At 41.3% G+C, this 17,258-nt stretch overlaps 1 protein-coding gene across 2 annotated transcripts in view; it reads right to left on the bottom strand.

Moving 5' to 3' along the window:
- The window catches only part of LOC149458361 (uncharacterized), an 81,079-nt gene that overhangs the window by 59,345 nt on the left and 4,476 nt on the right, over positions 1–17,258 (bottom strand). For both annotated transcript variants that reach the window (XM_089682212.1, XM_089682211.1), the window contains 3 exons: positions 11,227–12,376; positions 10,972–11,068; positions 7,393–7,644 (listed from right to left, as the gene is read on the bottom strand). In XM_089682212.1, coding sequence (XP_089538338.1) covers positions 7,393–7,644; positions 10,972–11,068; positions 11,227–12,352 — 1,475 coding nt within the window. In that variant the 5' untranslated portion in view covers positions 12,353–12,376. The remainder of the gene's footprint in view (positions 1–7,392; positions 7,645–10,971; positions 11,069–11,226; positions 12,377–17,258) is intronic.

Here is a 17,258-nt window from a genome sequence, read left to right as displayed (position 1 = left end):
GGACACATGCACAATTTTAGATTTTTTCAAGTATTTACCAAAACATATTCAAGCTATAGTTATATAATGGATATGAGCTGAAAGCGCACACTCTCAGGTTTAATTTGAGAGTATGTACAACCAAATTGGAGGAAGGGTTTAGGAATTACAGCTTTTAAGAATAGACATCCCACCTTTTTCATGGGACCAAAAGTAATTGGACAATTGAATCAAAAGCAGTTTCATGGCCAGGTGTGGGCTACTCCATTATTTCTTTATCAATTAAGCAGGTAAAAGGTCTGGAGTTGATTCTAAGGCCAAGTTCACACTAGCTTTAATAGCAGGAGTTAGACAGGCGTTTGGGAAGTGTTTTTAATGCTCCTCAAACGCCTATGAACATTCTACACATGGCAGCACACAGTGCTGTTCACAGTGAAGCATTAGCGTCACATCGCAGCAAAATTGATGCCTCATGTCGAGTCAGGAGTTGAAGCCTCCCATTCAAGTCTAAGGTGACGCTCCTAAAACACCTGGCAGGCATTTGTGGAGCGTTAATACCATTAAACTGCATTATAGGCGTTTGTGGTGCGATCTTAACGCTTAGCAAATGCCTATCAAACGCCTCAAAAATGCGCATTGGGTGTTTGGGGAGCATTTGAGGAGCATTAAAACTGATTACCAAATGCCTATCTAACGCCTGTCAAACGTTATAGGGGTGTTTGGCAAGAGTTAGAAACTAGTCAAGTGTGAACGAGCACCTAAGTGTGCTATTTGCATTTGGAATCTATTGCTGTGAACCTACATCATGCATTCAAAGGAGCTGTGAAACTGGCCATTGTAAGGTTTCAAAAACTAAAAAAATCCATCAGAGAGATAGCAGCAATATTAGGAGTGTCTAAATCAACAGTTTGGTACATTCTGAAGAAAGAAGAATGCACTGGTGAGCTCAGCAACATAAAAAGGCATGGACGTCCACGGAAGACAACAGTGGTGGATGATCGCAGGATCCTCTCTATGGTAAAGAAAACCCATTCACAACATCCAGACAAGTGAAGGACACTCTCCAGGAGGTGGGTGTATCATTGTCAAAGTCTACAATCAAGAGAAGACTTCACGAGAGCAAATACAGAGGGTTTACCACAAGGTGCAAACCATTCATAAGCCTGAAGAATAGAAAAGTCAGATTAGACTTTGCCAAAAAACATCTAAAAAGGCCAGACCAGTTCTGGAAAAGCATTCTTTGGACAGATGAAGCTAAGATTAATCTGTACCAGAATGACGGGAAGAAAAAAGTGTGGCGAAGGCTTGGAACAGCTCATGATCTAAAAGCACACAACGTCATCTGTAAACCATGGTGGAGGCAGTGTGATGGCATGGGCATGCATGGCTTCCAGTGGCACTGGGTCATTGGTGTTTATTGCTGATGTGACAGAAGACAGAAGTAGCCGGATGAATTCTGCAGTGTTGAGATATACTGTCAGCCCAGATTCAGCCAAATGCAGCAAAGTTGATTGGATGGCGCTTCACAGTACAGATGGACAATGATCCAAAACACACTGCAAAAGCAACCCAGGAGCTTTTGAAGAAAAAGAAGTGGAATATTCTGCACCTGATCTCAACCCAATTGAGCATGCATTTCACTAGTGAAAGGCAAATCTAAAAAGACAGAAAGACCCACAAAGAACAACTGAAGACAGCTGCAGTTAGAGCCTGGCAAAGCATCAGAAAGGAGGAAATTCATTCTTTGGTAATATCCATAGGTCCCAAACTTCAGGAAGTCATTGTCAGTAAAGGATTCTCAACAAAATATTAAAAATAAACATTTTATTTATGATTATATTAATTTGTCCAATTACATTTGAGCCCTTGAAAATGGTGGGACGGTGTATAAACATTGTTGCAGTTCCTAAAATTTGTATTTGATATTTATGTTTAACCCCTTGAATTAAAGCTGAAAGTCTGCACTTCAAATTCATTTGGATTGTTTCATTTTAATTTTCTGGAGGCATACAGAGCCAAAAAGTATGAAAATTTTGCCTGTCTCCAAATATACACATACATAATATATAAATAAATATAATCTCACACACACACAAATATACACACATACATACACAGTACTCAGCATAAATGAGTACACCCCTTTTAAAAAGTAAGATTTTAATCAATAAACACAAGAACAATTTCCAAAATTGATAAAACAGAGTTTTCCAGAACATTTGTTTAGCTCATTACATGAAAGCAAGGTTAATAATATTCAGTGCCTTGAAAAAGTATTCATACCCCTTTAAATTTTCCACATTTTGTCATGTTGCAACCAAAAACGTGAACTTATTCTGTTGGGATGTTATGTGATTGACAAGAGCAACACAAAGTGGCACATAATTGTGAAGTGGAAGGAAAATGATAAATGGTTTTCAAAATTTTTTTACAAATAAATATATCTTAAAAGTATGGCATGCATTTGTATTGAGCCCCCTTTACTCTAATAACTAAAATCTAGTGGAATCAATTGCCCTCAGAAGTCACCTAATTAGTAAATAGAGTCCACCTGTGTAATGTAATCTCAGTATAAATACAGCTGTTCTGTGAAGCCCTCAGAGGTTTGTTAGAGAACATTAGTGAACAAACAACTGCATCATGAAGGCCAAGGAACACACCAAGACAGGTCAGGGATAAGGTTGTGGAGAAGTTTAAAGCAGGGTTAGGTAAAAAAAATATCCCCAGCTTTGAACATCTCACGGAGCACTGTTCAATCCATTATCCGAAAATGGAAAGAGTATGGCACAACTGCAAACCTACCAAGACATGGCCAGTCACCTAAACTGACAGGCCGGGCAAGGAGAGCATTAATCAGAGAAGCAGACAAGAGGCTCATGGTAACTCTGGAGGAGCTGCAGAGATCCACAGCTCAGGTGGGAGAATCTGTCCACAGGACAACTATTAGTCGTGCACTCCACAAATCTGGCCTTTATGGAAGAGTGGCATGAAGAAAGCCATTGTTGAAAGAAAGCCATAAGAAGTCCAGTTTACAGTTTGCGAGAAGCCATGTCGGGGACACAGCAAACATGCGGAAGAAGGTGCTCTGGTCAGATGAAACCAAAATTAGACTTTTTGGCTTCAAAAAGCAAAACTCTATGTGTGGCGGAAAACTAACACTGCACATCACCCTGAACACACCATCCCCACCATGAAGCATGGTGGTGGCAGCATCATGTTGTGGGGATGCACTTCTTCAGCAGGGACAGGGAAGCTGATCAGAGCTGATAGGAATATGGATGGAGCCAACTACAGGGAAATCTTAGAAGAAAACCTGTTAAAGTCTGCAAAAGACTTGAGAATGGGGCGGAAGTTCACATTCCAGCAGAACAATGACCCTAAACATACAGCCAGAGCTACAATAGAATGCTTTAGTTTAGATCAAAGCATATTCATGTGTTAGAATGGCCCATTCAAAGTCCATACCTAAATCCAATTGAGAATATGTGGCAAGACTTGAAAACTGCTGTTCACAGATGCTCTCCACCCAATCTGAGGGGACCTTGAGCTATTTTGCAAAGAAGAATGGGCACAAATTTCACTCTCTAGATGTGCAAAGCTGGTAGATATAACCAAAAATACTTCTAGCTGTAATTGCAGTGAAAAGTGGTTCTACAAGTATTGACTCAGGAAGGCTGAATACAAATGCACACCACACTTTTCAGATATTTGTTTGTAAAAAAAATTGGAAAACCATTTATCATTTTCCTTCCACTTCACAATTATGTGCCACTTTGTGTTGGTCTATCACATAAAATCCCAATAAAATACATTTACGTTTTTGGTTGGAAAATTACAAAATGTGGAAAATTTCAATGGGTATGAATACTTTTTCAAGGAACTGAAACTCAGATTACAAAATCTTCAGTTTATTTCAAATAAGTTGATGCAAAAATGAATACACCCCACACAAAAACTACTACATCTAGTGTTTTGTATAACCTCCATGATTTGTGAGGACAGCACAAGGTCTTCTAGGCATGGAGTGAACAACTTGGTGACCTATTGCAACATCTATTTTTTTTCCATTCTTCAAGAAAGACCTCTTTTAGAGCCTGGATGCTGGATAGAGAGTGTGGCTCAACTTTTCTCTTCAGAATTCCCCAAAGGTGTTCGATTGAGTTCAGATCAGGAGACATACTTGGCCACTGAATCACTTTCACCCTGTTCTTCAGAAATGCAACAGTGGCCTTTGATGTGTGTTTTGGATCATTGTCATATTGGCAAAATGTGCACGACGACCAAGGGCATGGAGTGATGGTAGCATCTTCTCTTTCAATATAGAGTAGTACATCTGTGAACTATTAATACCATCAATGAAATACAGCTCCTTGACACCAGTAGCACTCATGCAGCCCCACAGAAGGACACCACCACCACGTTTCACTGTAGGCACCATGCATTTTTCTTTGTACTCCTCACCTTTGAGATGCCATACAGTTTTGAAGCCATCAGTTCCAAAACCATTTATCTTGGTCTCATCACTCCAGAGTATAGAATCCCAGTAGTATTGTTTTGCAGCATGAGCCCTGGCAAATTCTATGTGGGCTTTTTTGTGCATGGGCATGGGATTCCTTCGAGAACGACACCCATTCCTCTGCAGTGTACACCATATTGTTTCATGGGAAAAAAAAATCACCCTAGTTTGGCTTTCTACTTCTTTAGTTAACTGCAGTGAACTTGCATGGCGATTTTTTTCAACCCTTTTCATCAGAAGACACTCCTGTTGAGGTGTTAACTTCCGTGGACGGCCTGGATGTCTGTGAGATGGTTGCAGTTCCATCTGTTTTTGTATCACTTTTGCTACAATATTCTGACTGAAAAGCTTTGCTGATCTTTTTGTAGCCATCACCTTTCTTGTGTAAAGAAATAATTTTCTTTCTCGGGCCTTTTTCTTTGTTAAGTAACGCCCTATTATAATAAACTGTCTGCTGGACACCTGTTTAATGAATAATTAGACTCACCTGTAGTTGAATTCTTGTTAGTTAGAATTTTGTTGTCTAAAATTTAGCTTTGCTCCTAAGAATTTCATTGGGGTGTATTCATTTTTGCAACATGGTCTTGAATGAATTTGTTAGGAAAAATACTTTTTTGTGTGTGCAAATTGACAAATCTTGCTTGCAATGAATGGCCCGCATTTGTCGGAGTATTTTGAAGTATAGTGTAGTGTAGTATAGAAAATGTTGATTCTAAAAGAAAAGAAAAGGTTTTCTGACAAATCTGTTGGGGTGTACTCATTTATGCTGAGCACTGTATACTGTCCACATTGTTTCACATTTGTGGGATGGTGCCCTCTTATGGTTATTAGACTCCGTATTACTAGCAGCACACACAAAGAATGATAAAAGTGAGGCTTCCCAACTGTTAGCTAGGTGTCTCATCACACAGAGGAAGCCAAAGAATGTTAGTCACCAGTCACACCATTGCGATTTAAAATCGTGTGATTTGTGTGCAATTTCAAATGCAGTTTCTGAAGACTTTATTGCTACTTTTGAAGTTTTTCAATAATTTCTTGCAATTTGCAGTGAGATTTCCATTTTATTCTATGTATGTGAAATCACAACAAAACCGCAGAAAAAGTAATGCAAGACCTACTTTAGAAATCACGCTGCAGCAAATCGCAAATGTTAAGACACGGACATTCACATTCATTAGATGCGATTTCAATTCCCAAATCGCACTGGTATGATCTGGCACTTACATCACTTCCGCTTTCAACGCAAAACATGTTGTCACTTTTACACCTGCAAATCATGTAGTGTTGCCATTTTTTTGTTCAACCCCCTTATATACATAAAGAATACTTTCATATTTTATATCATGTTACATGTAACATAATACTGCTGCAGCTGCCCCCTATCCACCCTTGGAAGCAAGCTGGGGATCTTCTCTCCGCACCTACCGATTTAAAAAGACGTGGCTGTGCAGGGCCCCGCCCACCCAGCTGCACCATTAATTTATAGATTTCTGTGAATAGGAAACTACAACTACCGTCAGCCTTTGAGGTTGACGGTTTGTAGTTCTCAATGAACTACCAGAAAGCACTGTGAGCGCTCTAGGTTGTTGAGTAATTCTTCCTGTCAGTGTGTAAATGTCTGTTTGTACAAGGTACAAGCAGACCGCTTACAATGACATTTTGCAAGAGTCCTGAATTGCACCCACGATGTGCTGATTGTGGCTGCAATTCTTTACAGCAGTGGTCTCCAAACTGTGGCCTGGGGGCCAGATGTGACCCTTTGCTTGCCTTTATCTGGCCCTTGCGGCACTATTCCTTTTACTGAAACCCATGATGGGAAACTACTCCTCCCCTAATACTAAAGATTATTACTCCCTATTCCTATTACTATTCCTATTACTATCCCTATTCCTAGCACTATTCCTCCCACTGATGCCAAGACATTTTCTACTCCCACTGGCCATAGTCAGGCCCCCCCCTAAGGTCTGAAGGACAGTAAACTGGCCCCTTGTTTAGAAAGTTTGGAGACCCCTGCTTTACAGGTTCAAAATACAAAATAAATAATAAATGCACATTTTTTTTACCTACAAAAAGTGCATTTATTATTTTTTCAAAAGGTGTCTTATTTATAATGGTCAATGCTGGACCAATGAAACTAAATGGAATAAAAACCATACCTTGACTTCAGCTTTAAATAGGAACTAAACCCACCAATACACAGTTTCTCCCCAAAAGCCTGATATCTGTGAGGTCCCACACTGGTGCCGGCATCTTCTCCCCAGCTTCTTCTGAGTGCTGGTCTTCCTCTGTCTTAATTGGCACTGGATGACCTAACGTATACAGAAGTCAGTCATTCCAGCACAATGGCACTATCCCGAAGGGGAAATTGAGCTGTGCAATGAGCAGCTCAGTGTAAATTGTGGAGAGGACTGTGAGCAGGCAGGTAGGTTTATATTATACTGTAGAAGAAACATATTGAGCACGTCTCTTTTGCGGTAAACTACCTGCTTACCTGTTGTAAGATATTTTAATTTGAATTTAGTTCAGCTTTAAGAAGCTGCTAGAAACTGGCTGAATGCTGTGCAAATGTTTGTAATAGCTTGCAGTACACACTGTTCTTTTACAAGATGAAGCCCATGTCGGACGCCTTAAAAATTCAAGATTTTTTACACATTTCATTTCAAACTGGGAAGTACTTACAAAATGAATGATGTTAACAGAGTTCACCATTGCTGGATCAGTACTGGATGACACTTTGCTCATTCTGACAACAATGTACAGCCCCAGTCACTGCAATCCTTAGAACATATGAAATGTGTTCCACATTGTAGCTGCTGCCACTTCACAAAACCATGAAAATGCATGAATAGCACCAGACAAGACAGTTTGCATGTGGAAAAAAAAAATAGAACACTTACCTTTTGCAGATGTCACAGGTGAATTCTCGTTTGGGAATGATTTCTGGATTAACTGATTTTTCTGGTACAAAAGTGCTGTTGTGGCTTCCTGATTTCACCTTCCCATTGTTACAATCTCCATTATTTTGTTTGTGATGAAACCGTTTTTTGTGTCTGTTCATTTGACGAGTGCTCTTGAATCTTTGATCACATAATGGACATGGGATAAGTCTATGCTTTCTGTGCTTTGATAAGTGGGTCTTCAGCTGCACTCTGCAACAACAACAGATTTTTTTTTTTAACTGGTCAGCTAGCGTGTCTTGTGTACAACATACAACTAATGTAACAAACAGAACATAGATGAAAACACGGAGACTCTGCAGCAACCCTTCCTCCTAAAATGCATTTTTGCAGGCAGCTGGAAAGCAAGATTAAAGTATACAGTTGTGCTCAAAAGTTTGCATACCCTGGCAGAAATTGTGACATTTTGGCATTGATATTGAAAATATGACTGATCATGGCAAAAAATGCTCTTTTATTGAAGGATGCTCATCATATGAAGCCATTTATTATCAGATAGTTGTAGTGTGCCTTTTTAAATCATAACAGAAATCACCCAAATGGCCATGATCAAAAGTTTACATACCCTGGAATGTTTGGCCTTGGTACAGACACACAAGGTGACACACATGGGTTAAAATACCAATTAGAGGTTAATGTCCCACATCTGTGGCTTTTTAAATTGCAATTAGTGTCCGTGTATAAATAGTCAATGAGTTTGTTAGCTCTTATGTGGAAGCACTGACTAGGCTAGATACTGAGCCATGGGGATCAGAAAAGAACTGTCAAAAGTCCTGCGTAACAAGGTAATGGAACTTTATAAAGATGGAAAAGAACATAAAAAGATGTCCAAAGCCTTGACTAGCCAATCAGTGCTGTTAAATCACCTATTAGGATGTGGAAAGTTCGAGGATCTCTTGATACCAAGGTCAGGTAGACCAAGAAAGATTGCAGCCATAACTGACAGCACAGATAAAGAACTGACCATGCTGTGGTCAATTTTAATAGGAAAGCAGAGAGACTGGCAAGAACACCAGGGATTTCACACAAAAGAAGCAATAGAAAGAGAACTGGATACGTTTTCATACAAATACATGGTACAGCAGGCACATATCAGGAATATGAATGTTGGGTTTACATATTCTTTATTTTGTGAAGGTTTAAGCACAAAAATAGTTCATAAGATCTTCAATAACAATCAGATATTTTCCTGTATGAGAGAGTGTACATTGGAAGTAGTGGCCACTTTCATCATTCATATATGAGCAGACCACCAAATATTAGAATATCATACAAAACAGTTTAAATAGTCAGCCTGTCCAAAACTGTTAAATGCTGCTAAATAGGGGGTGTTTTCCTGTTTCAGTGCCCCTATGTGATTGCTTGACTTGGGAATTTAAAAAGTGGTTTAACTGCTCTGCATCTACCAAAAACGTAAAGATCAATTTTAGGTGGACTGATACTTTGACGCTGAAGTGCATGATCTTAATACCTGACCAATCCCTATGTAAGCTGCAAATCACTGTAGTACTCATCACAACTACTGTGGCAGTGACAGTCTTCTGGGTCCAGTGCAAGTGGCTGTCCTCCCACATAGTAACCACAGAGGATTGCTCACTCGCCAATGCTGCACTTCAGAGAGTCTTGTATTTTTCAATTAATACAAGGCGTTCACTGATTAGACAAGGTGAGACAGTGATATTACAATCTCCACCTCGTCCAACCAGAGTGCTCCTTGTAATAACTGACAAAAACTGCAAGGCTTGATCTGTATGGCAGCATTGCTGAGCGGGTGACCCTGTGTGGTTACTAAGCAGAGGGGCAGCTGCTTGGCACTGGACCTGGAAGACTGCTATTATCACTGTAATACAGCAACCTCTGCATGATTTGCAGCTTATACAAGCATCAGCCAGATATGAGTTATGTATATTCACATTGGTCTAGGCTAGGTAACTATACTATAAAAATAATACCTAAACTTCAGCTTTAAGATGTCTGGGAATTAAAAGAAAGCTCTGGGCTGCTCTTCTTTTTCATTCTGTAATTGAGCTGAATATGATTTTTTTTTTATGGAACCTGAAGTGTGTTGTACAATCGCTTTACCCATTTTGGGCCCAAAGGATTGGTGTATCCACACTTCTCTCATGGGGTTATGCATAATGCTTTGCATGCTGTTTTTATGTCTACCTACGGATTCAAACTGATGAATCATAGGCCTTCACATGCTAACCAAAACTGCACTTTGTTATGTATCTTATCTGTATATGTTTTCTCTTTTCACATCTAGTTTTAACTTACGATTTCTGCCTGTGATATCACATAGCAAGAAATATGGATTCATTATACTAACAATATAAGAAGTCCTGCTGTACCAAGTATTATTTTGCAACAAATTATAAAAATACTGTCACATGTAATTATCATTCAAGCTTCTCCCTTGACAAAACTATGCCCAAGTCCCCGCAGGGACAGGATTAGATATAATTGTTGTTTGGATTGTCTGGCAGAGCTCTGTTTATTGCAAGTGACACATATTGTATCATCTACCTGCTGATCAGGTAATAGTATGCAGGAAAATAAAATGTATACCTAGAACATAATATTCATAGAATTAAGAAAGCCACCCAAACCCGGAGAAAAAAGTAGGGTAGTTTGAATGTACACAAATACGATATAAAATCAAAGAAAATGAAAGCAAAATTGTATTAAAAATTATTAAAAATAAATGGATAATACAATTTATTTTTCATTACTAAAAACAGCCCTGGAAATATAGTGAGGATAGGGACAGCAGACTATTGGGTTGATTTACTAAAGCTGGAGAGTGCAAAATCTGGTGCAGCTCTGCATAGAAACCAATCAGCTTCCAGGTTTTTTTTGTCAAAGCCTAATTAAAAAAGCTGCAATTAAAAGCCGATTGGCTACCATGCACAGCTGCACTTTCCAATCTTAGTAAATCAATCCCATTGCCTGGGTTCACACTGATGCGGTGCGGCATTGGCAGCGTTTTAAGTGAGAATTCCACACCTCATCACAATCGCACCCTGTTCATGTGAAGTGCTACGGGTGTGTATGTTAATTTCACAACACCCCGAAATCGGTCAGCAAAACGCGGCGCGATGTGCATAATCGGATTGCATAGGTGTGACTACCCATGCGATCTGATTCTAGTGTGGACCAAAAAAAGGGTCCTGCACCTCTTTGGTCCAAAATGTATGGCTTCAATCGCACCGCACACAATTTCGCATGTGATTTGCACAGGAATGCGGTGTGGTTCCTGTGCAAATCACATGCGATATACCGCACCGCGAAAGTGTGAACCCAGCCCAAGTATCACTGGAGATCAGCAGACTTGAATATATATATGTATGCTGTACATACTTGCACATTGTGGGACTACTCTTGGGACAAGTTGTGGACTCAGTATTGCTTTAACAGAAAGTGACACTATATTTATGACAAAATCCAGGATGAGAAGAAAAGACTTTCATACACAATATTCCAATAACCTACGAAGCAAACATTTTTTTAAATACTAACTCTTTAAAGAATCTTTGGTTGCATGTGCTACATAAGAAGGGCTTCAATGTGTCATCATGATTACCCAAATGTTCAAAGACCTTATTCCATTCAGGCTCTGTATAATGAAATGAAAAAAAAAAAAGACATGAGTTAGTAATGGTAGGCACTAAACTCCAGGAAAACAGCTATTTTTTATTTTATCTTTAGTACTGTGATTGCCTGAAAAGTATGAATTTCTTACCTATTATAAGTCAAATGAACAATAACACATACCCACTAGTCCACAATGGCAACACTTGAAGACATCATCATGATGGCAAGCTATGTGCAGGTTTCGGACATTTTCACTGTCAAATGATAAAGGACATTTGGTGCACAGGAACACTTCACTCTTCTTGTCATGTCCTTTCATGTGGCTTTTCCAAGCACTCTGCGTCATGAACCTTTTCTCACACACCTGACACTGATAGCTCTTTCTTACTAGATGTTGGTTCTTGATGTGTTTGTCCATTAGGCTCCATTCAGTCATTAGGCAACCACAATACACACAATTGAAGCCACCACCGGGTTTGTGGCACTGCATATGTATTTTGTAAGTGTCTTTTGTTTCCAGTTGAAGCTGACAAGAAGAACATACGTAGTTTGGTTTCTTAGCATCATCCTCACTGACTTGGCCACCAATCTGCGATGGTAGATCTGTTTCTTTTGTACATCTACCTTCTGTCCTAACACTTTCATCAGCCATGCTGTTTTTCAAAACCTTTACCTCGGCTGATGAAGGAATGGGCCGTATGCTAGATATCCGATAAAGACCAAGAGATAAGAGGTGCTCACACTGTGCATCATCTTCATCTTTGCCTTTGGGTGAATTTGCACTGCTCGATGGAGGAACAGAGTCACTGGGAACAGACTCATCTAGCTGGAAGTCTGACTGTTCTCCTTCAAATAATGAATTGACTTCGCTTGCGCTGGCTATATTCGTGTTAGCACTTTGGTCCCCGAGGCTCATATCACATGATGCAGGGCTCATTGTGTTTAGCATCCTATATAGGAAAGGCATTTTTTCAAGGTTTTCTTCATTTTCTTTGTTTTCCTGTGCCATTTCCTCCCCAAGGCTATAGGAATCATTTTCTTCTTGGTCTGTGTTCTCCGGAATGAGAGGTGTTTGATCTAACTGGTGAACATCTAACACATGATGGCAGACTTTGTTTTTTAGGCTGCTAGTAAACTGGCATAATTTACACCTGTAAATCTCCAATAAAAATACTTCCACCAGATCGGCTATCCTGGCATCAAAGTTTTCAGCGCTGGATGCATAAAAGCAAGACGTTGCAATCTCTGCACTAATATGCAAAGTTGCGGGAGTTATATGCTTGAATTTGAACTTGATTTCATCCATTTCTAAAGAGAACTAGCAATGAACCTATGAAAAGAACACATAAAAGCTGTTACATGTAGTCTAACAAAGTGAAGAGCTACACACATATATATACTTCTCAATCTCCCAAATAAAAATAATTGTAAAATTAAATTTTGTAAAATTGTATTTCCACTTTTGCAGCCAAACTGGGATAACGCCTACTTAAAGCAGTTCTCCAGGCTAAAAATAAAAAGTTAAAATCAGCAGCTACAAATACTGTGGCTGCTGACTTTTAACAATAGGACACTTACCTGTCCAGGGATCCAGTGCCATCCTCACCTGAGCCAGCTTTTCTGTCGTCTTCAGGTCCGGGCGCTGGCATGTTTACTTTAGGAAGTGGACTGACAGCTTGTGTCTTCACAGCCAGTTTCCCACTGCATATGTGCAAGCCATGAATGGTCCAGCAGTCTTCTGAGACCTGTGATATGTCCCAAAAGGCTGCAGGGGAAGGAGGGGGGCTCAAACTTCTGCTTGGAGTGCCTCGGGATCCCACTGGAAGTGGGGACAAGGTAACCGTGAAAACCAGGTACTTGCCTTCTCCCCAAAAAAAACTTAAAGGGGGGGGGAGCACACAAGCGGAATGTCCCCTTTTGGGAGACATTTCACTTTAATATTTGTTACAGATTCTCAATCACATAGCATAACATAAAATATATATTTAAAAAATGCTGCTTGTACATTTAGAAACTCTTTTCTAATAACTCTACCACTGAAAAATCCTATTTAGTTCTTGTTGTTTATTGGGAAAGCTGCGGAGCTTTGTTTTCCATTAATAATTAATGTCGGTACTGTGCTGGAAGATGTCAGTTGTAAATTAGATTTGAACGCTGTCTTCCCTAACAAAGTGTTAAATATTTAGAAGTCCTGTTCATCTTTATTTGTTTTAGGTATGTTGGGTGAATGGGAATGCATTACAAACATATAATTTCTCACATTTCCATCTTAAGAGTGATCCATTGTCCCCTTAAAGCGGAGTTCCACCCAAAAGGGGAAGTTCTGCTTTAAAGACTGGTCCCTTGCTCCTCATTAAGAATTGGCACCTTTGGGGAGCAGGGGCGAGTGGGTAACTAAAATTGACAGGTACCCGCTCCCACTTCTGCTGCGATCGCCTAGAAAATCAGAAACAGAAGTTGTCCTCCTACTCTCCCTCCTTGTAGTCTTGTGGGACACGTGACAGGTCCCAGAAGACAGCGGGCCCATTCAGGAAGCGCAGCACTACTCGCGCATGCACAGCGGGCAACTGGCTGTAAAACCGCAAGCTGCCATAGCCGGGTGCCCACACTGAAGATGCCGGCGCCTGGAATACAGGATGACCAGTGAAATGGGCTGCGGGGAGAGCACAGCGGGATCGTGGGACAGGTGAATGGCTATTTTTTTAAAAGTCAGCCGCTTCAGTTTTTGGAGCTGCTGACTATTTTTTTTGCCGTGTGAGTGGAACTCTGCTTTAAGTTGGCCATACATGGATTGAAATTCAGCCAATTCAGTGGGCATCTACTTCTGTACAACCAGCCTGTCGGGTTTTTTCCTGAACGATCAGTGCTGTCGGCTATAGCTGACAACACTGATCATTGTATTCTGACGGTAGGGAAGTCTCACTGAGTTACTAAACCAGAAAAAGTATGACGCAACTGATGGCAGAAGTTTTGCTCTGTCCACATACTGTTTGTGTAAGTGGCTCAAAAAAAAAACTGAGACCACTAGAGCAGCATGATAGCAAGGCAACCAGCATTTTCAGAAAGGTAAGTTAGCAATGGCAGCCTACAGTACAGGTTTACTTTATAACAACCTTAGGGAAAAGTGAGAAGCTGCTGTTCAGACTGTTTCTTTGATCATATGAGGTAAATCAATGAGCAGTAGTGTCTCATTCTGTATAAAATCAGTCAATCTCATTTATAGAAAAAAGAAAAAAAAAATTATAGCCAGCTCTTCCAATGCATTAAGAACCAAAAAGGTACCAAAAACTCATTTTAGATATATTCTGGGTTGAAATTGTTCTGTAAAATCACCAGTGAAGTGGATTTTTTGGTTTCCTCTTCTTTAAAGCTATACTCACTCCACCTAAATCCTTTCTTTTAATTTTGGATAGGGTTAGGAAGGGTAAGATGTCAAGTTTGTATCAATGAATTAGATTTTCCCTTGCTTCCTGTTCCAGTGACTACACAGGAAAAGAAGTGCTGCTATTGCTGCCTGTGTCCCAGCAATTACAAAGGAATACAGGGAATATCCCCCCTATGGGAACATAAACAGGCTTAAAGCTAACTTCCAGGTCATTTTTTTAATTGAAACACACGTCAGCCAGTGTGATGTCATGACAGCTTCTTCTTCTTCCACAATGATGGCTGGGGCAGGCATTTATCCTGGACTACTGTGAGCCAAGCCTGCATGATAATGATGCATACCCAAGGGGACATTTAAAGTGATACTAAAGCTTTTTTTTAAATAACAAACATGTCCATACTTACCTGATCTTTGCAGTGATTTTGCACAGAGCCGCCCCGATCCTCTTCTTTTCTGGTCTCCTCTGGTGCTCCTGGCTCCACCCCCTCAAGCAGTGCCCCCAGGGAAAGCCACTTGCCCTGGGGGCACCTCTGCGTGCTCGTCCCCGAGTTGCTGCTTTTTGCGTCAGTAACACACATAGAGCTGCGGCTCGGCCCCGCTCTCTCCTCATTGGCTCACTGGCTGCGATAGGGGCTCCCATGCTTTCTCAGCCAATGAGGAGGAAGAGTCCGCAGACAGCAGAGGCTGGATCAGATGGGGGCTCAGATAAAGATTAGGGGGGATAGAGAAAAACAAACAGAGGGCGCACCGGCCTAGTGCATTACCTTGAAAAATATGTTTATTAAATGTAAAAGTAGGTATTGTACTCACAAAATGACAATACAGTCAAAGGCACATCGTGAAGGAACAGCTCTCTCCAGGGCTCTGAGGAAGAGGCAAATCCTCGAAATGCGTCAGCCTGTTGGAGGTCCAGAGTTCCCACCATGGATATGTAGTACGGATTGGACAGAGCTGTTCCTTCACGATGTGCCTTTGACTGTATTGTCATTTTGTGAGTACAATACCTACTTTTATCATTTAATAAATACATTTTTAAGGTAATGCACTAGGCCAGTGCACCCTCTGTTTGTTTTTCTCTATTCAGTATATTTGGAATTCCCGATCTTTTGAGGGTAGCAAGGCATGCATATCCCAAGAATTAGTGATGTGGTCCTAACTATACTGAGTCCATCCCTAAGGAGTATCTGGGTTTGCCATTTCTTCAAAGATTAGGGGGGGGGGGGCTGCTGCAGCCAGAAGATTTTTTACCTTCATGCACAGAATACATGAAGGTAAAAAACCTTGAGCCTTTACAACCACTTTAAATGACAGGCTAGGCTCACAGGGATGAGTGGTGTGAAGAGAAGAAGACAACCTCCCGGGGCAATACCTGAGCGGGCACAGCAGGGGCAATACCTGAGCGGGCACAGCAGGGGCAATACCTGAGCAGGCAAAGCAGGGGCAATACCTGAGCAGGCACAGCAGGGGCAATACCTGAGCAGGCACAGCAGGGGCAATACCCGAGCGGGCACAGCAGGGGCAATACCCGAGCAGGCAAAGCAGGGGCAATACCTGAGCAGGCAAAGCAGGGGCAATACCTGAGCAGGCACAGCAGGGGCAATACCTGAGCAGGCACAGCAGGGGCAATACCTGAGCAGGCACAGCAGGGGCAATACCTGAGCAGGCACAGCAGGGGCAATACCTGAGCAGGCACAGCAGGGGCAATACCTGAGCAGGCAAAGCAGGGGCAATACCTGAGCAGGCAAAGCAGGGGCAATACCTGAGAAGGCAAAGCAGGGGCAATACCTGAGAAGGCAAAGCAGGGGCAATACCTGAGAAGGCAAAGCAGGGGCAATACCTGAGAAGGCAAAGCAGGGGCAATACCTGAGAAGGCAAAGCAGGGGCAATACCTGAGAAGGCAAAGCAGCTGCATGCAGGTAATGGGATACACACCCATTATGCACTCTTGAGCTCAAAAATGCCTGTTTTTTTCTGCCTCTAAATACCCCTACATGTTAGCCTATGTGTCCATGCACATATAGGAGTTTAGAGGCAGGAAAAAACATCACTTGTGCACTCTGAAGAAGAGTGTTTGGGTTAAAAAAAGAATGCAATAATGAGTGTTTGTGTGTGAATACATTCTAATGGCAAGAATAAATTCATATTCTGGCCAATAAAATGCATTACTTCAAATGTCATACTATCAGGCCTCATGCACACTTGAGCTCAAAAATGCCTGTTATGTAAATGTCTGATTTTTTTTTTCTGCCCCTTCATGTTAACCTATGTGTCCATGCATACATAGGCATTTATAGTTTAGAGAAAGGGGTGTTTAGAGACAAAAAAAAAAAAAAAAAAATCACTTGCGTGTTCTGAAGAAGAGTGTTTGGGGTGAAAAAACCCCAAGCATATAAATGCTAGTTGCGTTGGGGGGTTAGCACATTCTAATGACCAGAGTAAATAAAGCGGTTCTCTAGTCTCATGTGAAAAAAAAAAGTCAGCAGCAACAAAAACTGAAGCTGCTGACTTTTAAAAAACAGATACCTGTCCTACGATCCAGCGGCGTGTGCTCACCCCAGCTGGGTTCATCTGCTGTCTTCTGTCCCCGCCACCGGCATCTTAACTGTGGGGCATCCTGCTGTGACAGCTTGCGGCTTCACAGCCAGGTGCCCACTGTGCATGCGAGAGCAGCGCTGCACATTGGGACTGGTCCCCCAGGCTTCTGGGACATTGGGACATCCCAGAGGACTGCGGGGGGAGAGGAGAACTACCCTTTCTGATTGCGTAGGTGGTCGGAGCGGAAGTGGGAGCCAAAATCGGGTACCCGCTCCCCAAAGGTGCCAATTCT

The sequence above is a fragment of the Staurois parvus genome, unplaced genomic scaffold, assembly GCF_062004578.1.
Source record: "Staurois parvus isolate SC_StPar_1 unplaced genomic scaffold, SC_StPar_1.0 ptg000287l, whole genome shotgun sequence".
NCBI lineage: Eukaryota > Metazoa > Chordata > Amphibia > Anura > Ranidae > Staurois > Staurois parvus.
This window is presented reverse-complemented; position numbering and strand designations above follow the sequence as displayed.